A 25,679-nucleotide genomic window follows, 5' to 3' on the forward strand; every position below is an offset into this window, starting at 1 on the left:
AATCGTCAACGATCTTGTTTTGAAAAGTCGCGTGTCATTGCTCTAATTGGTTGTAGATCTTTTACTCTGTGCCCATTGATAGCACCACTTGGAAATTGAAAAGAACTGAGAGGTTCTAGACTAATTAGCAAATCTACCAGACTATATTGGTGCTGTTCTGCACAGAGGCAGCATGCACATCAATATTCATGAAGGCTTTTGCATGAACCATTTATGGTTAATAGTGGGAGTGAAAGGGATAGGGATATGAGGTTCATTCTCGTGCACACATTTTGAAGTTGATTGTGATTTATAAAGGGAAAAATATGCATTCATGTGTGTGCACAGTTTTATAAATCTTTTTTTTTGCGAACTCCATTTTTGCCTTCTGTGTGCACATACACTTTAGGTTTGGATCCTACATGCTGTTTTATAAATGAGGCCCCTGGTCAGCAGTTCTTCTCAGCCAAACAGCCAAGGCTAAGCCCTGCCTCCACTGACTTTGAATCATATGATTGTTTGCTAGGCTGACTGAAAGTCTTTCTCTTTCTCAAACTCCTCCTTTTGGTGTGATTGTGGACTTTTGCTTCCACAACCACAGAAGCTGCAGTCCTTCTGGCCTGTTGATACTTTTGTGCTGCTTCAGGAGTCCCCTGAGCTACGCAAACATGAAAGGACCCCTTTTTCAGCCTGAAGGCCTCCTTTACTGATGGTGTGCACCAGTGGGTTGTTTAGATGCCACCATGAAAAGCACAGAAAACTTTCTGGCCACAACTTCAAGCAGTTGTTTCTGCAATGAGGCCCTAAACATTGAACATGGCTTTTTTTTGTGTGTGTTTATGTTTGTAAACTGGCAAGGCCGACTTGCTGTGATGTATCCAAGAGTAATGGGACCACAAGCAGGAGCATATTGTTACAGTAGCACATGTAGACAATATTCATACTGTCAGTGAACTAAAATCTAACTAAAGTTTACTAAGATTAGTTAAGATGGTCATACCAGAACAAGAAAGGTTGTAGCAGCAAAGAGTATTCTGGACAACAAAAGGTTATGTGGTTCTGCTGGCTATCTGGTAAAAGAGATAATCTTTCAAAAAGTTACATAGTTTTGATTTAAATGTACAATAAAATAAAATTTGCATTAATGAAATTGTGTCATGGCTCATAATGACTAACACATAATTCTTAATAGAAAACCTGCCTTGTTTCCTTTTGAATAGATGAGTTGTAGTGAAACAACATCTCAACAGAGATCTAGACAGCAGCTGAATGTAAAGTGTTACAAAGCAGATCAATAAAGCAACATCGTGACATTAGAATTAATAAGGTTCTATCTGACATTTCTGGCAAAAATTAATTATTCAAGTTATTGACATTTTGTGTAGGTTTTTTAAATTTATTTCGGATTATTGGCCCTTAAAATTTGAGAAAAGATTCTATCTCAAAAATCAATCTCAAACTTGGTGCTATAACGTTCAATCTACAAAGCACCAATCAGTGCTCGGAATGTAGACAGGAGGACCAATCAGGTTCCAATCAGGCTTAATCTTTAGTTTTGAAGCCTCTAAATTGATTATTTTGTCCAAAACAAGTAGTTACTCTGATTTCTTAAAAAATGAGAAATGGAAGCCCAAATGTTAAGCAATGAGATACATTCAGGCTACTACTTGCTGATGCTAACACTAATGCTGCCTGCTGCTACTTGTGTTTACAGTTATAATTTGAGTCCTGCAGCAGACAAAGTGATGACCGAGAAATACTCAGAACTAAGGCACTGAAAGAGATAAGTGTATCAAAAAGAAGCAAAACTAAAAGAAGTAAATTTGGGAGCATAGACAAGAACAGTTGTGAAATGAAAAGCAACAGACAGAGACAGCAGCTAAAAACACAACAAAACAAAGCACAACAAGGAGAAAAAATAGCACCAAATGAACAGAGAAACATTTAAAATATTATTTATAAACATTAAAAATGTTTTTTAAATGTTTCCCCTCCTCTGAACTATTCTTTTTCAATAGAACTTCCTTCTCCCTATCCATCCCCAACCTAAAATCAATGCCACCACTGGCCACTTCCCAAACTAAATGTATTACTGTACTACTATAGAATCATAGAAACATTAAAAGCCAAGAAAAACAGTGTGACTGTTTTACCACTTATACAATGTGTCATTTTTTGTAGAAAGTCAAAAAAGAGGTGCAGTAAAGGTATACTGTAGATGCAACAGAAATTTTATTTAGCCTGCATTAACCAAATTATGTAGCAGTTCAAAACATAAAATAGATTCATGCTTCCTAGCAAGCTGGTACAGGCTCCACTATGGCTTCATTACAGTTGCTAGCTGAAAGATGTGCTATGATTTCAGTTCTGCAGCACACAATTTAGAGAAAGCAATAATGGGAAAAAAGACCAGGCTCTTGTGTTATCAGACCTGGGGGGGCACAATTTGCATAAAAATGTGAATTTTTTTCTGTTGGACTCTACTGATGTCTTCATAAAACTCTTCAGCAGCAATACCAGTAGTTGTGTCTAAATTGTCAGTTGCACTAGCCATGCCAGCATCCTCGTGCCGTAAATCCTCGGGTGCTGTAAAGTACAGTGCATGAGTGTTGATAACTCTCGTAGGAGTTAACATTTCTCACTTTCATGTTCATAAGTTGCAAATTGATACGTCCAGTTCACTGTTCACCAACAACATGAGCACGTTCAATGAACGCGGTCTTTTAGCACATTCATGCATAAAACTGTATTTAAACTACATTAGAGGTGTCTGTCACTTTGACAAATAAAATGGAACCATACTATATATCAGTTTTACTAACTACGATGTCAAAACTTTCAACCTCAATCACTCAAAACCACTCGGAATGCAGATAGAACCTCATAATTCAAAGGCGTCGAGATGGCAGAGCATCAGCCAGCGGACATGGCTATATGCATTTACCCTACAAAGTGCTGCAATGCATACAGAATACAGACGTCTGCCGCGAGGATAAACAACACAACAGAAAGGGGGTAGAAGTTGTTGATGGTGGAAGCTGTCCGGGGGAGTAGATCACAGGGTGGGGTGATGGGGATGAAAACTGCACTTACAGTGGATGACGGAAGATTCCTCAGTTGAGATGTCTAGAAGTGGAAAAAAACAAATGAAAAATGTGAAATTAAAGTGGATGCAATATAAACAAAGTGAGATTTTAGAGGAGAAAAACAGTTTTTGTTTTAAGCCACTGGTATAAGCCACTGACTTTTCTGTCTGCAGTTCCTGGTTCTGAACCAGCTGACCAGATTCAGTCAGATCACTGCCGGGGGCACACTACTCGATTTGTTTACGTAGGAGCGCTGGAGGTCAGTGCTGCTCTCCACCTCCTTCTCCCCATTTAGGAAAAAGCAAAGGGGGAGGGGGCTATAAAAAGTTGACCCCATCTCAGCCCCGCAGACTCGCTTCCAAGCTGGAGCAGCAGCAGCATCTGATCTCTCCGAGCAGCTGTCCTCTCCCTGCATCAGCACAACAAATACTTTACATTGCCTGACCTTTTCCTCCTGCATCACTATCCCAGCCATGCCCCCATGTCCCTCCGCCCCAAACACCCCCACTGCCACCCACACCATCAGCTACACACACACACACACACACACACACACACACACACCCACCCACCGACCCACCCACCCACCCACCCACACACACACACACACACACACACACACACACACACACACACACACACACACACACACACACACACACACACACACACACACACACACACACACACCGTGTGTTCCCCTTCACACCACTACTCAACCCTTTGCTAGGCCCCTGCCTGCCACGCACCCAGCTGACATGTATCCCTCATGCTCATGCAGTTGTATTATTACTCTGACACATTAGCTGAGAATGGACTGTGACTGGTTGTAAGTGTGTGTCTAGTGTATGAAAAATGAAATGAATTTAAAAACTTTATGGACAAGATTTATAGACAAGTCTATATAAAAGTGGTACAGACTGAAGAGAAAGGGAATTAGATGAGTTAGATGAGAGACTACAAAGCTGACAACAATCAGCAGATTTACACTGATTTTCAGTTAGTTTCACAGGTTTTAAAGTGTGACTGCTAGATAACAAAATAACTGAATGAATGTTTTAAAATAATTTCATTGATGAGATTTAAAATTAATAAAAAGTTATTGAATACATTTGTAAACTTGGCATTAAAAACCGGAAACTGTCATTTAGTTTTCCTTGTGACAGCACTCAGTTAAGAAGAGATAGTTGAAGAGAAAATATTAAAACAAATGCAAAAACATTGAGATTTTGAATTAGTATCAAATATCCTACACAGCAGTGGTCAAAGTATACAGCCCAACTTTAACCTGAGCAGAGGTCTTAAGTGAAACACCGGTGTGGCTTTGCAGGGTCTTTGCACTTTCAAAACCGCACTTTTCATGTAAATAATACATATTTTTGGTAGTGATTAATATAAAGCCCATTAGACTGGTTCCACATGCACAGCATGTTATGTGGAAAAAACAAGATTAAGCCTTATGCTTAAGTATAGCTGGCACTCACAAAGTGCATCTCAGACCAAGAAAACATGAGCTAAGTCTAACAACATTGAGCTGAGCTTCACAAGCTGAGATGTCATTCACAAGGCACTGTAAATGCAGACAGTTTTGGTTTTATGTACTGAGGTTTTGAGATCGCTGCCTTAAACACACTTAAACAAACCAACCCAAAGCAATGAAGCTGAATTGAATTTTGGCTCGTGGTCCCCAAAGTCAGTGGCGGAGAACACGTAAATATGCCAAGGTCAATGTACAATTTTGAGGTACTTTGTTGTATTTTTTACTTCCCTATATGTATTCAACAACTAGTCTATAATTACTAATTATATCTTACTCATCCAAAACATATAAATGTATGGTGCATCGTCATCAATTAAACTATCCACTTGCAACAACAAGCTAAACTATTATAATGCTGCTTACACGTTATTGTATTAGCACTAATAATAATGATCCACATAGTGAGTACTCATACTCGTATATTTTACTGATAATGCGTACTTTTGCATACGTACAATTTCAAATGCAGAATTTGTAAAACAGTATTTTTCCATTGTTGTATTAGGACTGTAACTTAAGTGAAGGATCTACTGTAAATACTTCTTTCACCACTGCTTCAAGTATTTTAAATTAATCTGAATTACCCAGGATAGTCCACAGGTCTCACTTTGGACTGATTTACAATTTACGCTTTCATTTAGCAGACGGTTTTTTATGTGATGTTTGGATGAGAGTTGATACAACACAAGCAAGGATAATGTAGTCAGGAGAGAACAACACTAATAAGTGCCATAAAGTTACGTTTGAGTCTAATGCCAACAGGCAGTGCACAGAGGTGATGTATAGGGTGTATTGTGTGGAGAAAAGCAGATTTTTTTTTCAGTCGATCAAGTGCAGAGGTATTCGTGAAAGAGTCTTTAGCGTTTTCTTAAAGATTGAGAGGGATTCTGCAGATTGAACAGAATTTGGTAACTTTTTCCACCATTGGGGAACTACAGAAGAGAAGGGTCTGGATCAGATACAGCAGCAACAAAACTGAGGACTGACCAGCAGCTCTAGCTGAAGACTGAGATTTTCTATTTCTGCTTTTGTTCTGTACACCAAATAATCAGGACATTGCTTGCTGCTGGTGTCAGAATGAAGATCTCAAAACCTCAACAAACACTACGAGCATGGATAAATAGGTAACTGTATGTTTTTTCTGATTTGATATTAAGCTTCTTTTTAATTAGGAATCACTTTGTTTTATTTGATTAGTTTCATGTGATGCATGTTTAGGTATTCTAAAGCCATCAACCTGTGTGCATTACAGGAAGCACTGTTCCAACTCTTCTAGTAGGGAGAACGTTTCAAGAAATGTCACGAACAAGGAACGAACACATTAATGATCTGTAATGTTATCTGAGTAATTAAAGGATGTATAATACTGATTAAGAATAACTAGATAGAAGGTGTCATTGACTGGAATAGTTTCCCGTGACACTTTCCAACCCTGAGAATAAACCATGTAAACAAACTCGTCTCACACTATCAAAATAGCCCGACGATGTGTAATGTAGAGAAAAGAGAACTCAACCGACTCGCTCCAGGACTGCGACTGAAAATCCAATCTCCCAGCAATCCCAGCCACAGCTCAGTGGAGTCGGGTTACCTGTCATGAAGCTACTGCATGTCTATTAACACTGACATGCCACCACTAAGGCAGCCAAGCTGGACTGCTGCTCTAGCAACATTTACAACAAAAATGCTGTAAAAACTCATGTAGAGCACCAGGACCTGCACATAGGTTCAATTCTCACTGTAAATGTTATGGAGCTGTACTCAGAGACCACACACTTCAGCAACAATAACCTCAAACAACAATAACCTTTAACTGTGTAAATGATGCCTGAAGTCAACTGGGGACAAAAAACCATTAATTTCAAGGAAAGTGACAAACAGGCTTTTTTCACAGCAGATATACTGACTTGTAGCTGTACCAAAAGTTCAGAATAGTAGCAGGATTGGTCTCTTGAACCAAAGTTTTTCCAAAGATAGTATCGGGTATGTGTTGCCAAAAACAAAAATATCAAAAAAGTAGAAGATGCTATTAAGTGCTGACGATGGTCATTCAACTACATTCAAAGTTTTTCACTTTGTCAGTTTTTGCTGATGTTATTCTGCTTTTTTTTGTTTGCACCACTTTTTATGAAACGGTTGTAGGAAAAGCACAGGTGTATCTAATAGCATTAACGATAACTTGGTTCCATTCACATATCCCAATTGGACAGCATGAACAATGCCAAGAAACCGAAACAATAATAATTATTATTTACTGCTGTGCTTTTCCTCCTGTGTCAAAATGTCTTTTTTGAAAAAAGCCTATTTCAAATATTATTAAAAATGTAATTGTAAATTAATGTTTCATGTATAATCAACATATCTCAGTTATCTATGGAACCCATGTATCTGTAGATTGTTAGCTCTCGAACTGAAATACATCATGATTTAGCTTCATGGCTGTGCCTTTTTATAGATAATTCAAAGACTTTTTATTTCTTTTTTACAATTACTTTTACACTAGATGGAGGAATGCTTTCAGACTCTAAAGAGAATTTAATCATTTAGTTTATCTGAATTGACCTATATGAACAAATCTGGAAATACGTATTTGATGTATTTGAAAATATGAAATTAGCTTTATTTGGAGAAATGAGAATAAGAGTATAGTCTACAGGCCAGAAAACAATGTATTGGTAAACAATAAAGAATAATTCTAAGACAAAAAGTGTGTGTATTTAAGTTTGCTTCAAACCCAAATTGGTTTACAGGCTGTAAATAATGAAATGCAGTCAGGATACTGAATTGGCACTTTGATATTAATGATATTTTCATAGTGATATACAGTAAAAATATATTTATAAGACATATCTTCAAATGAACTTACTTTTAAACGTTGGAATAGTTTTTGATATAAGCAAACTTATTTCTGGACAATACAAATCAGTCAAACAATAAGACTGAACTAAACTGAACTGCAAACCTTATTTGTGTAATTGTGAATTTCAACTGGATACAGTACATTTGACAGTAAATTTTACTGCAGCATTTCTAGAACTACAGTTTCATATATCTGCTTTCATTAGAGTGTGTGCAAATGTTGAACGGATGAAAGCACATTCACACAAATTCACAGACACACTTTGGTGTGATTAAAGTGTAAGTTCACAATTTTAAGTCTGTCTTAAAACAACAACTTCAGGTTGATTGAGGACTGTGGATTTGTCTTGCATCACTTACATTGGAGGCATGATAAAATGGGATCTTTTTAATTCCAGTTTGAACAGGTTGAATGATTACAGTAGGTAAAAATGGTTTCAATGTATGGGCATGTGAGTATAGTTTTAAGACAGACTTGAAAAAAATGAACATATCCTTTAATCAGGGCTGGGCCGCCACCCTGACTGAACATGGAAAATACACCAACTTACATGTATAATGAGATGTTTTCTTGGTCACCGATGCTCCACTACAAAGCTCATTGTTGTTCCATCAAAGGAAGGAGGGGCGATGATTCTTGGACCTTGTTGCGTGGTGATGCTGATAACTGGCTTCCTGTCAGCGTTCGCTGCACTTCCTCTGGCGCTCACATGTCCCAAACTCACAGGCAGCTGCAGGGGAGCCTCTCCTGTTGCAGTGTAATACATGCTCTCGCCGCCTGTTGGGTTAGTTTCCTGTTTAGGACCTCTGGCGCTTTTCAGCTTTTCCCTGCCTGCATCCTCAGAGTGACACTGTGACTGTGGCAACACCGCCTGAGCTGGCAGAGTCGGTGAGGGGATGAAGCCCGGGTAGATCATGTATGTTGGGGCGTATGCTCCTGGGCTCAGTGCCACTGGGGACAAAGAAAGAGGCATAGGGGTGATAGGGGTGACAGGTGCTGCGGGTGAATGGGGCATGGGTACATCCACATAATGGCCTGTCTCGGGGTCAAACAGTCGCTTTGTGGTGGGTTGTATGGGAGTGTCCACCAGGTAATAATGTCCGGTAGTCGGGTCCAAAAGCATCTTGCGCTGTGATGTCTCTCCGGTCGAAGGTGTGGGTGACACAGTGGTGACAGTGGGAGAGAAACACAACACCTGCTGTGTTTGAGAGCCTGCTGTCGCTACTGCTGCTGCTGCTGGGTGGTGGTAAACACTTGAAGCTGGGTACTCCATGATTAACGGTGACTTTTTGCTGTCACCTGTGTGTGTTTGGCTACTGTTTGAAATTGCCTCCTTGGACACCGGCTCTCGATTCAGCAGTTTGATTTCATTCTTATACCCCAGCCCGGGTATGGTGAGATAGTTCTCGGAGTCTGAGCTGCCCTGTGTGACTGTGGGATTTGTTGGGCTGATTTTGACCTTTTTCTGCTCCATCTGCCTGTTTTTGGGGGGCTCTATTTTCACTGACAGTGGAGCCACCGGTGTCTTGGAGCTTTTCATAGTTGCTGATGTTTGCAGCACAGAGCTTTGAGGAACAGGGTTACTAACTGAACTTATGCTGAAACGTGCCTTATTACTGTTGCCAAAATGAAGGACACTCTTGTTACTGAATGTTTTACTTTGCTGTGACTGTGTTTTGAAAGTGTTGTTGTTATATGGAACGTGAATGATATTCAGAGATCTTTTAACTTCTTGTGATTTGCTTGTCTCTGTGGTGTTTATCAAAGACTGAGGGATCCTGTCAGTGTGTGTATCGGGGTCTGTTACTCTCCCTGCTGTCGCCTCCAGCTCCTCTGCTCCCTGCTCCTCACGGGCAATAAGTGAAAGCACGTGGCTGTCAGTGATGGGTTGTGGAGCTTGAGTTTTACGCTTCCATTCATTTCTATCAAAAACATAAAGCTGCTCCATTGTTTTTACTGCAGCTTTAAGTTTCTCTAATGCTGCCTGTTTTGGTATTTTAGGCTCATTTCTCCTTTCAGCTATCTCACCTGAAAACTTTTCCTGCTTCTGTTTTGTCACTTTGCTTTCAGTATTTGTTTGAATTTCTGATTGGTCAGGATTTAGCTGCTTGGCTACAAGAGGTGGCACCCTGCTAGTTGTGCAATGTGAAGGTGCATTTTCATTTTGAGGTGTTTCAGACAGGATATTTCCCTCTGTCTGTTTCTGTGATGCTTTGTTTATTTCTGATTTGACATTTGTTTTTACAGAGTGGCATTTAATCACAATAGGAGATGGTAATGAAAGCTGTACAGGCTCCTTTTTGGCCTTCTCATCAGGTTTATCCCCTGCTGCTGAAGGCCCAGTGGAACTATTATCCAAAGAAACAAAGCGATATGAACTTTTTACCAATTTACGTACATCTCTGACATGGTATATGGGAGTTTGAAACTTGCATTTGGTGTCTCTTATGTCTCTAACGGTGAAGTTTGGGATCTTATCTGACGCAGACAAAATGTGGCATTTGGCTTCACCTGCTGCTCTAAAGGTGTTAACAGTGTTGTAACTTATTTTAGGGGTTAAAAGGTTTGCAATGTTCAGTGTGCACCCTTTATTTTCTTTCACACTTCTCAGGCATATTTTTATCTCAGGTGTTTTCCCACCCTTCTCATTTTCTTCTTTGCCTACTATGTTTCCATTATTACCCGTTTTGAACACTTTCTCACATTTCTGTGGGCCGGCAGGTGTGCCTGTGGCAGGTGTATTTCTCGACAAGTCTTGTGTAAATTCATTCTCTTTTGAAAGAAGCTGGCAGCTTGGAACAAAAATGAGTTTTGTTAGCATGCTGTTGGTATCTAATTCTTCCTTTGCTGTGGTGTCCTTTATGTCACTTACAGCTACGGAGACTTCAGCCTCTTTTATAGGATTTGGCTCATCCTCTTTCCATGAATTAAATGCACTACTTTGACTGTGGCTGAGTTGTGCTTTTGGAGGATCACAGGGTTCCTTCTTCTCATATTGTCCGTTTTCTGAATCATCTGGTGCTTTGTTGCTTTTCTGTTCCTCTGCAGGCTCACAGGAACTCGCCCTGCTGTCCTCCAGATGTTGATCATCAGCAGAATTCACAGTGTATCCTGAGCCTGATTCTGACGTCTGCCTTTGTAAGCCCCTTCCCACGCCCCTATATTTGCCCCATATTGCACCCCTCTCCATTTTGCGCTCCTGTTCAAATTGCATCTTTTTGGAAATCACATTTTTCAGTAGACTTGATGCAAAACTTGCCCTTTTCTGTGTATCCCCCGTACTGTCTTGGTGTTGATACTGCACCTCACAACCTGATCGGGAAAAGTCAGCCCCAGTAACTTCACTGGACCGTGCGTTCTTGGAGCACTTTGGACGCTTCGCTCCTTCAGGTGCAACATTGCAGCGGAAATTCAGCGTGACACCCCGTTGCTTTGGATGAACGGGATCACTCAGTTCAATCTTTTTGCTCGAAGATGAAGCCTGTTGAGAAGTTGTTTTCTTATTCAGCGCGTACATTTTAGTTTGTGATGATCTCGAACTGGCGATGGACTTACTATGCCTCTTACTGTCTACAGTCTTATTCATTTCCAATGTTGCGCTGGAAGCAATTACGCTTTGCTCTTTCCCCCGCGATATGTTTCCATAATTCCAGTCCACATAGGCTGACCACTTGTTAAGCCCATATTCCGACATAGAGGACTCACTGGATGTGCTAAGATTGATGGCATCGAAGTATGGACATGCCAAGCTCCGGAAAGACTTGGCGGTTAAATTACGCACTTCTTTATCAGCGTCATCCAGCTCGCTAATAGAGCTGGACGCTCCGCTGGAATACTCATTAATATCTTTCCGTCTTAGTTTGGTTGCAAGGTGCTGACGGCCCGGTGCAGGGATGAAATACTGGGCTCTATCGCACAAGGGCCCTGCTCTGGCGCCAGAGCTCACAAAAGAGAAGTGGCTCCTGTCTCCAAAGTCTTTCGCGTATCCACACGTGTTGTTATCAAAGATATTGGCCGGTTCGTTCACCGCCCTGGAGGAGGTTTTTATAGATAAATGAATTTTTCCCGTATTGACGTCTCTGCTTTCGTTTTTGCATACGCTCTCATCTGAACTGGCGCCTTTGTCCGAGTCACAAAGATCACTCTCCTCCTGTTCGGTGCTGACAAGTGCTCCACAAAGATTAGACTGCACTTTCGCTTGGCTCATGCCCTCCAGTATCAAAGTCCCCTCCTGTGTTTCATCGCTTTCAAACGAGGCGTAATCCACAAAGGAATAAACCAAGTTATCGTCTTCAAAATCCCAACAGGTCCCACGCCCCAGGTCGTAATCTACATCGTGGTCGAGCTCGGTCAACTGGATTTCGTGCGTCGTGATATAGTGAGACTCGTCCTCCAAGGTGTCGGAGCCGCAGTGGTCGGACAACACCGCGCTGGCACCGTCATCCGACTCAGTTTTGCTGTTCAGATACATGTCCGTGTACTGGAGCTCATCACTCTCACTGCACACATGTTCACTGCAGTCACTCGGGTCGAGCTCGGCCTGCTGGCGCTGCTTGTCAGCCTCTGTGTCAGTGTTGGGAAGTTTGGTCAGAGTTTCCAAGAGAGGCTCACCCGAAACAGGGCCGCAGTCGGTGGCCCACTTGTCCTCCGATTGTTCTTCAACAAAGTCCTCTGAAATGATTTTACCCTCGGTGCCATGCTCTCCCTGCCTCACACTGTCACATTTGATGACAGACAGTTGGTTTCCCTCGCCAGTGAACGTTACTTTCACTGTTTTTGCGCCGTCCGGTTTCATGTCCAGATCCACATAGTTAGACTCCTTGCTTTTTGTCTCGGAGTGCCCCTTACTGTCTGTGTTGTCCTTATGTTTGTCCTCTCGGAGCAGCTTCCTGTGAAGTCCGGTGTCATCTCGGTAAGTGAGAGTTTCCTCCGCTGCTTCCATTTAGTCCGGGCTTACCGTCAGGTGGTCCTCGTTTACGATGTTATCCTGACACTGGACGGAAAACTCTGCAGGCTGGAGAGACGGGAGGACGCAGAGAGAGGAGGGAGAGAGAGGTAGGAGAGTGGGTGAGAGGGAGAGAGGGAGGGAGAGAGGATAGAGGATAGAGGCAGGGGGGGGGGGATCATTATTCTCTGGGGTCCCAGAGAATAATGATTTCTCCCTAATACGAGTCTCAGTCTATCCAAGTTTTACAACTAAACTTTTTCTAACTTTTTGCTGAGAAGCACGTGATCTTATGAAACCTCTAAAAGTGCCGAGATTCAGCACCTTTCTTGGAAGAACAGCTCCTCTCCAAGATTCCATTAAAATGATTTATACTCAAAAGCAGTGGTGGATAAAAGCTAGGCTAATATCTTGTTAAGTAGTGTGAGCCGTTACATTACTTCAAATGTTTCTACAAACTACTTGAGTAAAAGTTAAAAAGTGGCACATTTAACATGTGATCTGAGCAGAAGTTACTCAATACTGCATGTAAAAGTAAATAAAGTTATCCAGCTGCCAATGTTGACAATACTTAAACTATACTTTGTTAGACAAGATGTAGGCTACTCAGACTAGAGCTGAAATGATCAGTTGATTAGTCAATTAATCGATTGACAGACAATAAATGCAACTATTTAGATGGTCGATTAATAATCACCTACTTTACTTTGTCATACAATAAACTGGATATGTTTTGCTGTTTTTCACTATATTCTGACATTTAATTGATAACAAAAATACAAGTTAAAGTCCTGGATCCAAATAGTTATAATGTACTTTTAACAATAAACATCTTCACAAATAGCCCCTGTGACTTATAAATCATTAAATATAATGTTAATAGATTTTAATACTGATGCACCAATGTGTGAGTAGGATTTAACTGATGTAGCTGGATGAGGTGGAGCCAGTTTGAACTACTTTATATAACGTTAATAGCTGCGTAATAAAGTTTGGTAGTTTGGTCCATTGGTTCCCAACCAAGAGGTCTGGCCCCTTTCTAAAGGTCACAGAATAAATCTGAGGGGTCTGTGGATGATTAACAACGCCTCAAACAGTTATAAAAATTAAAAAAACAACTGAGAAGTTTAAAGTGCAAACACCTGAAATGTAACAAGATTGTACAACAATATAGTAGAGTAGAAGTGGCATCAAATGGAAATATATAAGTACAAGTATTCAAAATTAATTTTAATTTACAGAACTTGAGTAAATTCCATTTCTGTTCTCAGTGAGTGTAGCGCTTGAAATGTGACGGTATCATCTGTGAAACTCCACAACTAGACAGCTGAAAAATATTTATTGAACAGTGGCACGTATGATATTGGCACTGATAATATTTGCGGATATGAGAATGCCATCAGTGCTCTGCCCTCTCATTGAAACAGCTGCCTTCCCTTTATGGAGAAAAATACTCAACAGCAGCTGGTAGCAGTCAGCTAAAAGAATTTACTATAAGTTCATCTGTTCATCAACAGATGTAGAACACATTTTTTCTTTTCTGTCCACAGTTCATTTCAACCTCATTCCCCGAACCACTAATTCAAAGACTGGACAATAGAAAATGAAGGGGTTTGTGTTTGATAATGATGTCTGCTCTTTCTCTCATAATAATGATCCAGTTATTAAAGCTATGCATGTCTAAGTGTTGAAGACACAAGTGTGGTTTCTGGACAGGGCCCCAGATTGGTGGTATGCAGCAGGGAGGGGCTGGGCCAACAGTTGCTCCATGTGGAGGGCACATTGATAGCAATATCAAGGACAGAGGCCACCAGTATAAAGCCTTTTGTCACCCTCAAATCCCTCTTCCACCCTCAGTGTCATTAATGTGGTGTTGCCTCTTAAAGCTGTTTTTGAAGTATTTATTGAAATGATGACGCCTGATATCTGCCATGTATGCGTTCCTCTACTGTCTTGTTAAGACAAACAGCAGTATTGACTCAAGTCTATAATTGCTATTGAATGACATAATAATGTTTAAATACTGTAAAAATCTCTCTTTCAGTTTGCAGTTACACTTCTCAGTTAATTGTGATAAAACAAAAAATAAACTTTAAAATAAAAATGAAATAATTGCAGAAACACCTCCATTCTACTTCATACAGATGATAATATTGTCAAATATTGTCTTTTCTCAAGTGCTGGGTGGGTAAAGTCTTGATTTTCTCAATCTGTGCCCCAATGTGAACACGCACAGGTTGGACTGACCTCCACAAAGATGATAAATTTAGGTAGCTATTTAAAATGGGGACACCACTCACGCAAGCATGTTGAGATCAGTTTCTTACAGTGGCTACATTAAAACAGCAGGTGTTAAATCATGAGCACCATTAATCAACGCCACAGACGGTCCACGTGAAGACCTTTTCAACCCTTGCTCGCACATCTGATGTTGATACAGAACAGGATCACTGCTGTGAATTGATACACAATATGTACCTGCTCTAAAAATAACTCTAAGAGAGTGAGGCACGAGCCGAACAGTAACACAACAAATCTTACAGCTTTAACAAGTGTTGATTTTCAGATCTGACATGTGTGTTGGTCAGACAGTTGTTTGCTCACAGAGTTGACGAGGGTCGACTCGAGAAGCAGTTGATTAACCCTGATAGCTGTGTACAGTAAACACACACACACACACACACACACACACACACACACACACACACACACACACACACACACACACACACACACACACACACACACACACAAACGCACGTACCATTATTATTATTATGAGTAAAAAGAAAACTTTACTTGGAGGAGTGTAAATGTATAACCACTATATATAAGTGTGATGTGATGTAATACATTATACATACCATGATGTATGAATGAAAATAGCAGACAAGGAAAATGCAAAAAAACATTCTGATTTCCTGAAACCATTTAATACTTACTTATTACTTACAATAAAATTATATTTGTTTCAAGATTACAGTTGTAATTAAATATCAGTTTAGTTTAGAGTATTGTCGATCACTTTCTTTAGTAAAAGTAGCAATTGTACAGCGTAAAAATGGGCGTTTCAAGTCCTGAATTTATTGCTTAAATAAATGTGTAAAATTATCGCACAGTTTTCTAGTAGTTTTTCTTTAAGTTATGAAATCATGAGACTCATTATGCAAAATGCCCCCACTCAGTGTGATATTTATTATATATACTGTATAAAGATATAAAGTAGCTGTAAAAAGTATTTACCAGTCTTGTAATGTTTTGTTATCTTAAAACATTGAGTCAAAAATGATTTAAAGTGTATTTTGTTTTTACACTGATCAACAGAAAAATACACTTTAAAGTGATCAAAATTAATAACAAATGTAAAACTTATAAAATACGAAATCTGTGTTACATTTAAAATATTGATCTGAATGGTGAATATAGCTGTCAGATAAATGTAGCGGAGTAGCAGGAACAATATTTCCCTCTGAGATGTAGTGGAGTGGCAGTATAAAGTGGCACCAAAAAAGCAATTTATCTTCTATGTTTTTGATGCATTTAACATAAATATATATTTTTCAATTACTAATATTCTTTAATCATTTATATATTTTTTTTCAAACTCACTGACCTGTTGGTTGGTCAGTCAATACAAACTCTTTGTATACTTACAACCTTTCTGTACAACTAGAAATTGTTCAACCCCATAAAACTTTATTTTAAATTCTATAGAGATCCTAAAGTTTCTAAAGATACAAAATATGTTTGATAAAATGTTGATGAATATTTTGATAAAGAATGTCTAAGAATATAAAATATTTACATATGATGTAATATTGCAGCTACAAAAAATCTGTAATATTATTATACTTTTGTTTTATTTTGGTCTTTAAGTTAAAATAATGAATTATAGTTTGAGACTGACAATAGTTATTATTTTGTACTTAAAAGGCACAAAATAATGACTTAGTGTCAAAAACCGAAGTCATTACACCTATCACAGAACGAAATACACAAATTGTATCAACATTTCCTTCAGTCGATGTTTAACTTCAATTAGAGCTTCAACAAGCTGGTAAAGGATATAGCTCATACTGTCAGATTTGTCTAATCTTAAGTGGAAAAAAGGCAATTTCAATTCAATTTTACTGTATTACTGTACGATAGAGAGGGAAAAAATACTGTTTCAGTTGTGAGAAGTTGAACGTACAGACGGGTTCATTTAAAGCAGCATACAGTTCCTATATAATATGTTCATGTTTTTTGTGAGATCGTGCCATCTAGCAGCACCGGTGAGTTTCTTGATACTAACTGCTGATCTTTCTGCAACTCCTGAGTGGGAACTGGAGATGTTTGAGTGCTTGAACACCTGCTGTGGAGCAGTCACCAGCAGCCAGACGCTGCACTTCTCCAGGTTAGCCCCCACCCCCCCCAATCACCAAACCTCAAACCTTCAAGGCTTCATGGTTCAAAGGCTAAAAGGTCATCTTTGGATTTGAAAGTGTATGTGAACTAGTTTAGTAGATGTAAGGGATTAGAGCGTTACCCTAAACCTCTGATAATGACAATTCACTTAAGGAGGATAAATGATCTCTGTGAGTATTTAGGTCACTTTTACTGACCTCCTGCTGAAAGGTTCAGTAGGTTTATCAAGTTTTAAATATCACAGATGTGAAGATGCAACACATTCATAGTGAATGTAGCAGAAATATTGGTTTTCATGATTGAGGAAAAGCTACTATATTGTTTCATGTTAAATAAAGTCATGTTTATTAATACATTCAATGGGAACCATGTGAGGCTTGTTGGAAGATATGTATAGCTCAGTTATGGAATTGATTACTTGATATGGAAGAAAGCAGGCTGACAAGACAGATATATACATGGGATAAACAAATATTTGGCTCTTGGTCAAAAGATATGTGCACATTGTTCTACAACTCTGGGTTTGGTGATTCTTTCTTAAAATAACATGCATTAAAAGCTCATCATATGTTTGTTCAGAGAATCTGTTTACTCAGACTCAAGGGCATTCAGCTGATAATATACTGAATCTGTGTGTATTTAGGATGATTAAAAATAAATATGAGAATGATGTCATGGATAATTTGTCAAAAAACAAAGATCTCTGTGTGCCCAGCTGAGATCTGTTTTTGTTTTACCATGTATATGGAATATAATACATCTAAATTTACACATGTGCCTCAAAGAGCTTTAAACTCTGCATAACACACCTGACTGTTTTTTGAGTTACTCCAGTTGTCAAAAGTGTGATAAGTTATCTCTCAGTTTCAAACTGTGTTTGCATTAGAGTCATTGTAATAGTTCATGGTTAATACATCAAGGAAGGAGTTTATTGAACATGCATATATCTAAAAAACTATGCTTTTTAGATCATTAACAAGCTATTTTTTTGCTAGATCCTTTACTTAACAAAAGCAAACTAACAAAACAAAAAACATGTTGCTTTAAGAGAATATGATTGTGTTAAAGTTTAATTCAATTCCAGTTATGTTTTGTTCAGAAATGCTTCATGATGAATTTAGTTTGCTTAGTGTATAATATAAATATACTAATTATAATGATCTTGCAATTATTATATGTTCCTCTGGGTTTGTTTCATTTTATTTTATTACACATGAGTGAATAGAAGAAGCTTCTGTCAGTTTTTCTACTAAAACACATTAAATGTATTACTTCTGCAAAAATAAGTGACTCTTTTTGTGAATTCATTCCACAGTTTTCAATGTTTTCAAAAGTTTTTTATTTGTTTTTTGAATATCACCATTTACAGCCCATCACTGTCAGAAGTTGCATTTTGAGTTGATGTGAAAAGTAAACAAGTCAACTTCTTTATTGTGTTCATAAAGTGGTGTAGACATCCAAGACATGAGCAAAATGTAATGATATGACATTTACTGTGTCAAAGGTCACAAGTGACAGACATCTCTTCATATTCATGAAAGAACTTGACATAATTTTACAGAGGACAAATGTAATTGCTTTTCCGCGCAGGTATTTTCAGTTCCTCAATCTCATCTTGATGTTTGTCTAGAAAGAAATAGCAAAGAGATGTTTGCTGTGGCGTCATCTGGTTTCAGCTTGCACGTGTCCTGAGTGTTTCAGGGATACTCTAGCCTAAAAACAGCAATGCTAGATGCAGAGCTGTCATGAATTATGCCAGCAATGGCAGACATGTACGGTTGCTCCCTTCTGGCAATGGGTATTTGGTTTCACTCATGCTCATAGACTACTGGTCCTCCAGCAAAGGTCAGCACCTTGTTAGGGCCTGTTGGGACAACTAACAACCCTATTGTTTGGATAATGTGTCTTTCTATGAATAAGGATATATGTTGCATTTAAAGCAAAGTAAATAAGTTCATTTTGCAGAGCATGATTGTGATTTAGAAATGGAAAGAATTAAATGAAACAAGTGTAACTGTGAGAGCTGTTAACCAGACTGGAAACCTGATTTACAGTTTATGACCAATATAACACAGATGTTGTTAACAGACAAATGATGATGGTTTAGATAAAATACAGATCATTTTAGCGACTCTGGGGCTCAATTCAGGTGTTAAAGCCATTAGTAGCTCAAATCACAGCTCATCTTATTCACATGTCTAATTTTCTTCAAGCACTAAAGTTTCCCCTGTGTTTATGTGGGAAAAACATGAAAAACAAAATTATCCACCAAATAAATGAAAAATGACATTTTTTAATAAAATATAAAAACTCATCCTGAACTCTCCAGAATACTCTCCATATTCTGTTTCTATGTTGTTTTTAGTTTTCAATATGAAACTTTTATTATGAATTTTTTGATCATTAAAAAAACCCCGTAATCATTCATTTTCTAGATAACTAAGCATTTAATTGCTAGTTTCATAACCCCCACATTGCATTGTCTTTTTACAGTAGAAGTGCCAATTTTAATAGTAATACAGTAAAATACAAAAAGTGAAAGAAAGAAAAGTTTCCTTTGAGGGAAAATCGTGTGTGTGCTGTGTTGTTCTCAAAAACAACTCCTCAACATATAATATTTCCAAATTACATGTTTACAGCCTCCATGTGAAGGATTTTGGACTCTGGATGAGAGCAGTGGGAAATGTGGCCACATGCTCTGCAGCTGTTTTCCTAGGATTTTCTTATTTCTATTATAAAATATTTTTAAATTATATTTTATTTTATTCAATAAACTTTCTAATGTTTTCTTTGAATTATTTAATATATTTCTATACAATTTATATGTATATCTCTACAAACAATACTTAAGAATAATTTTTTATTATTTAGTAATTACTTCCATTTTTCTATAAGAATTAGAAGTAGAGTTTTGAGTATCTTTCTACAAACAAAACATAATAATTTTAAACGATTTAATCATTGTTTGCAAATTTGTCATTTTTCCACAAACTTGAACTCAAATTTGAGTGATGTACAAACACATAGTTGTGAAAATATTCACAGAAATGTTTTTTAACCCCTCAGAGCAGCAAAATTACCTGATGAGTTGAAACTGTGGATTTTGTTATTCTCTTTCTTCATCAGCAGTTTGCTTCCCCCTACTGGTTTATTCATGTAAAAGCATTTCCATAGTGTTCTTCATTTGATTCAGTACTTGAATGCAGATATTTGATGTCTATTCCCCTATAGAGAAATCCAAACACCACTTCCATCTATCCCAACCAGACTGAAGTGAGCAGTAGTCATGTAGCTGTAGCCTATAAGTGTTTGTGGTACATGCAGCATAGAGATAATATACTCTATGACCTGCAGTCTGTTTACTGTGTTTCATGTTAGTATATTTTTTTGTTTATGTGCTAATGAAGTCAAAATGTGCTGTCACGTGATAAATTTTCATTACCAAAACGTGCCTGACACATGCTAACGCTCTCCATGGTGCTGAACTTAAAACTTTTGGGGTATACCGGTGTTGATTTCCTCACCTTGAATACCACTTTACTTTTTGTCATAGAAATTAAAATAATTCTTAAACACATATGAACACTATTTAGTGTATTTTTCCCACAACAAACTACCATTGTGATGCGATTGCTGGTCAGATGACGTTTTTTTTCCTGCCCTGTCTGAAACCGAGGCAGCCTTCCGGGACGCAGCTGCAGCAGTATCAGCCTGTGTCAGGGCTTCACACTAGTGCAGCACTTTGATGTCGCCCAGGCGGATAAAAACTGCTGCTAGCACTGACCTCGGTCTCATTGATTATTATTTTTATTATTATTACCATTAATGCTCAAGACAAGCGACATGACGTCTACTAAGCGGTGGATGCTGGCCGGTTTTGCGCTACTGTGCATTTATGGATCAGCTGAATCTAAAAGGAATTTCAAATGCCCTTCAGGATGCTCCTGCTCCAAGGAGACAATCATCTGCGTTGGCACCTCACAGATCCCACGGACTATACCGGCTGAATTTAACTCGTTGTAAGTAACACATTGTATTTCTTAAGCCTATAACAAGAGAGGGATTATTTCCTCGAGGACAATCGATACTGCATTCAATGAGGCAATTTGTTATTCGGAGCTTCCCTGCAGAGTTGGCACTTGATGTGTCTGGTACAGAGTGTTAAAATGTCCCAAACCGAGTTTGACTTAATTTTTCCCCCAAACAGGAGCATCGTGAATGGATCCATTGCTGAAATCACAGAGGGAATGTTTTCACTCATGCCTTCTCTTCAGCTGCTGTAAGTGCACCTATTGATTATTGACATTTTAAGTGCTTACTTGTACAGACAATACAGCATGCGCAAGACAAAATGTAGTATCAATAATTCAATAATGAATGTCTGTCTGTTCTTATAACCTGGAGTCAGAAAAGAAGCAAAAGCGAGACTTTTGATTTTCACTTCACTGATGTGTCTTGTTTTCTTTTCCTTTAACAGGCTTCTGAATGCAAATTCTTTGACCACAATCAAAGATGATGCTTTCTCAGGTCTTCCACATCTGGAATATTTGTAAGTATTATTCAACTTATCTACTGCTTTATCTGTGTGACATGTTACATCACTTCAAGCTTTTAAATGCATTTTTGCATGAGTTTGTTTACAGGTTGATTCAACAATTAACTTGAATGTATCTCATAATCATAATTGGAGGATACACGCATACATAATGCCATAAATACAACTGCAGATCATTTCTACTCCAACCACCAGCTGTCCACACTGACATGTCTCTAATATGTCATTTGTTGAACAGATTCATTGAAGGAAACAAAATTGAATCCATCACCAAAAATTCCGTACGTGGTCTGCGAGGTTTGACTCATCTGTAAGTCAAACCAGACAAGAGTTCCACTTCTGACCTACTATATGCAGCATATCTTGATATTTTAGTGAAAAGCTGATGTTAGAGCTCAAACATAAGACTTATCAGTGCAATTTTTCTCTTGTCTCCCTGCGGCTTTGGTTCAGATCACTTGCCAATAACAAGATGAGGTTTCTGCCAAGAGATCTCTTTTTTGACTTGGACTCTTTGCTGGAACTGTGAGTAAGCACTTGTGGTGTCAGCAGTGTGTTTGTGTGCTTGTGTGCGTGTGTGTGTGTGCGTGTGTGTGTGTGTGTGTGTGTGTGTGCGTGCGTGCGTGCGTGCGTGCGTGTGTGCGTGTGTGGGTGTGTGTGTGTGCTGTCGTCTTTTTCTACACCATGTTCTTAAGTGAAGCTGACTCAGTTAGTGTTCCCTTGTTATACGTTAGGGATCTGCGAGGCAACTCTTTCCAGTGCAACTGTGAGAACAAGTGGCTGATGACATGGCTGAAAAACACAAACGCCACAGTCTCAGATGTCTTCTGCGCAGGCCCCAATGAAATGAAGGGCAAGCGGCTCAATGACCTTCCTATTCCACCGGGGGAGTGCATCTCTACAGGTGAATAGATGAGTACAATATCAAAAGCTGTTATGAATAGTTACAGGCTTAGCTAAAGATGTAATGTTGAAAGCGAAAAGGAAAAAATAGAACTAGAGAAACAAATCAATAAAACTGTTTAAAAATTCAACAGGAAACAACCATGCACTATTCTGTACTAAAAAACATATAGACTCCAGGTTTGCTAACATGTGTGCCACACATACAGTATGTATGCACACAAACACACTAGCATCAATGCACACACATCCTCATACAATCCAAAACATAAACAAATAGAAAAATGAAAAGAAAAATCTACACTGCCTTATTTGAAGCTGCACAAATCAATATTTTATATTAACAATGTAAAAAGAAAAAAACCTCTTTTGCCTTTACTGCCGTAATCTTCACTGTTTTGTTTGACTCTCATAGTTCTCATAGTGTTGTTTTTGGCTTCAGTCCTTATCGAAGCACTTTACTTAGCGGAGGTTTACTGTCTGTCATAGTAATAGTTCATTAGCCAAGGAGTAACTTTTACTGCTTTTATAAGCATCTGTCATTTCTTTGAACAGTGGTTGTTGCCTTCACATTCAAATATTACAGGAATAGGTAGGGAAAAAAGTGATTTAATCAGCAAGGATCTAAATATTGACCCTCTCAATGTGTCAGCAATCTATCAGTTTTTTTCCTGCATCTCACAGATTTTGTGCGTCATCAGTCCATTCCCATTCAGTCCATGTCATCGGACATCTTCTCCTTTAAAGAGGACATCTATGTGGCGATGGCAGCACCCAACTCCAACAGCTGTGTGGTCATGGAGTGGGATCACATTGAAATGAACTTCAGAAAATTTGATAATATAACAGGTTTGATGACACCCACACAAAACATGTTTTAAAGGATAAGTCTGTGACATTTTTATTGTCAACAAATCTCACAAGAAGACCAGAACCAAGCCCTACTAACAAGTATTGTCTGTGTTGCCAAAGCCATTTATATCTTATTCCACTGTGCCATAGAGCTCAATTGTTTTCCAAAAACAACAACAATCACATCAGTTAGCCACACTGTTGCACAGGGTGACATGCTCTGTCAACACAATGAACAAGAGCATTGTTTATTCTGAGTCAATCTTACATAAGTACTCAGTGTAGAGTACCAAATCAGCAGCAGAAAACAGTCCCCAACAAATATACTATTCACTTGTGTGAGTAACTGTTAATTTTTTCTTTGGACTTTTTGAAAAATTAAATTTTATGTTTGTGACTTGTTTATAAAGGTTTCTACATTTAGACAGACCAATGCATTGATGCTTTTTTTCATAGGATATGTTGACAATAAAAAAGTGAGTATTTAAAGTTACATTTGTATCTAGCCTTTTATATAACTAATAAAAATATTATTTTTAGTGTTAGTTTTTGATCCACTTAAAGGATGAAGAAGGACATTTTCTGTATTTTTCAAATTATGAACAAATCTCATGTGCAGAGTCAAACCAACAATGAACTGATCCTACTTACAGTACTGTGTGTGATATATCGTAATCCACTGGGCCATAGACCTCCATTGTTGTCCAAAAAACATTAAAAAGACATAATTGAGCCACACCGCTGTAGTGGGTGACATGTTCCTTTAACTCAGTCAGTATGACCGCGATAGCTTCACAAGCTTGTTGTGCTACATATCACAACATACACACAATCAAGCAGTTGTGATATGTAGCACAACAAACTTGTGAAGCGCTGTGATGGGAACCATGTTTCTATTTGGTGTCCGCCTTACACAGAACTACTCTCATGATCACTGTTAATAGTCTTTGGAGCCATTTCTAAACTAACTACCATGCCCATAATCTTCATGATAAGGGAACACCCAGTTCAATGGTGTTGTTCATGTAGGTGTTACAGGACAGATCAGATCATCGTTAGTTTGGCTCTTGTCATGTGATTTGTTGACAACAAGAAAAATACAGAAAATCGCCATGCCTATCCTTTGATGTAATTTTCTGTGTTTTATTACTACTGACAATTTATTTTCTTCACAGGGAAATCTGTTGTTGGTTGCAGGTCAGTTCTGGTTGACAACCACGTCTTGATAATTGTTACCCAGCTATTTGGTGGCTCCCACATCTACAGGTTTGACAATCAACAAAACAAGTTCATCAAATTTCAAACTATTGAAGTGTTCAACATCTCAAAGCCAAATGATATTGAGGTCTTTCAAATGGACAGTGGGTGGTACTTTATAATTGTGGACAGCTCCAAAGCGGGAATGTCTACTATGTACAAGTGGACCGACCAACCTGACCGCAACGAAACTGGATTCTTCTCATATCAGTTTCTCCACGAATGGTTCCGTGATACAGATGCTGAGTTTGTCGAGGAAGACGGGAAGTCCTACCTCATCTTAGCAAGTCGCTCTCAGTCACCTGTCATTTACCTCTGGAACAAGAGCACTCAGAAGTTCATACTTCATGGGGAAATCCCAAACTTTGATGATGTGGTGGCAGTGAAAGCTTTCCGGCTGGAAGGCGAGTTGTATCTGGCCATGACCTGCTACATTGGTGACTCCAAAGTCCTCAAGTGGACCAACAAGCAGTTCACTGAGGTGCAACCTCTACCCTCTCGAGGAGCAATGATCCTCCAGCCTTTCACCTTCACAAACAGACACTACCTTGCCCTTGGCAGCGATTACTCTTTCACACAAATCTACCTCTGGGATGCAGAAACCAAAACCTTTCACAAGTTCAAGGACATTTATGTGCAGTCACCACGATCATTTACTGCAGTGACCACTGACAGGAGGAATTTCATCTTTTCATCTAGCTTTAAGGGCAAATCAATGGTTTTTGAGCATATTATTGTTGATTTAAGCTTATAATGCTAAGCAAAATAACTATTAATCACATTGCGTGTTGGTCTCTCAATGCAATATTGTGTATTCACTACAAATGAGTCTCAAATGATGTATGGCTTCCTTATGCAATTAGATTAATCTTTCCTAGCTTGAGACATTTTTTGTCTGGCAAGTTTATGCAACTCATGCATTTCTAACAGCTGTTGAGGTATGATTAATGACTGACCAGAACGCTGGCATAAATATAAAACAATGGCAACTTATGAACTTAATATGTAAACAGCATGAACAGAATTTATTGGGATTCTAGATATGATCAAAAAAGGTGTTGGCACTTTACTATAATTCTAACAAGCAAAAAATGGCTGAGCCAAAGGTTGGCCATGGTCCTGAGGACTACAGCATGGTGTTAGATTATTGACCATGGTAGCAGGTTATGAACAGGAAGAATGCTAATACCAAGCAGAAATCATTTCAGTACATATTGTTTTAAGACAGACTTTTAAAAAATCCTACACATACTTTGAACCTGATGATCATTCAGCAGAGACCTGAAATAACGTCT

General features: G+C 38.6%; 2 protein-coding genes across 2 annotated transcripts; one reads left to right on the top strand and one right to left on the bottom strand.

The window, feature by feature from the left end:
* Window positions 1–8,039: 8,039 nt before the first annotated feature.
* LOC133986193 (uncharacterized protein C4orf54-like) lies at window positions 8,040–12,407 on the bottom strand. Its single transcript, XM_062425999.1, has one exon. The coding sequence runs from the start codon at window positions 12,405–12,407 to the stop codon at window positions 8,040–8,042; it is 4,368 nt and encodes a 1,455-aa protein (XP_062281983.1).
* An 8,253-nt stretch (window positions 12,408–20,660) lies between these two features.
* LOC133996456 (leucine-rich repeat LGI family member 2-like) lies at window positions 20,661–25,138 on the top strand. Its single transcript, XM_062436042.1, has 8 exons — window positions 20,661–20,836; window positions 21,025–21,096; window positions 21,295–21,366; window positions 21,611–21,682; window positions 21,826–21,897; window positions 22,107–22,276; window positions 22,960–23,124; window positions 24,303–25,138. The coding sequence occupies exons 1-8, from the start codon at window positions 20,661–20,663 to the stop codon at window positions 25,136–25,138; spliced, it is 1,635 nt and encodes a 544-aa protein (XP_062292026.1).
* The last annotated feature ends 541 nt before the right edge of the window (window positions 25,139–25,679 follow it).

Source organism: Scomber scombrus, chromosome 2 (genome assembly GCF_963691925.1).
Source record: "Scomber scombrus chromosome 2, fScoSco1.1, whole genome shotgun sequence".
Lineage (NCBI taxonomy): Eukaryota > Metazoa > Chordata > Actinopteri > Scombriformes > Scombridae > Scomber > Scomber scombrus.

What these genes read in the sequence shown, in the direction of transcription:
- LOC133986193 (XM_062425999.1), bottom strand. Translation starts at nt 12,407, where the DNA reads ATGGAAGCAGCGGAGGAAACTCTCACTTACCGAGATGACACCGGACTT.
- LOC133996456 (XM_062436042.1), top strand. Translation starts at nt 20,661, where the DNA reads ATGACGTCTACTAAGCGGTGGATGCTGGCCGGTTTTGCGCTACTGTGC. An exon ending in CTGCGAGGTTTGACTCATCT is followed by an intron (nt 21,683 to 21,825) that starts GTAAGTCAAACC and finishes GCTTTGGTTCAG; the next exon opens with ATCACTTGCCAATAACAAGA. An exon ending in GGGGGAGTGCATCTCTACAG is followed by an intron (nt 22,277 to 22,959) that starts GTGAATAGATGA and finishes TGCATCTCACAG; the next exon opens with ATTTTGTGCGTCATCAGTCC.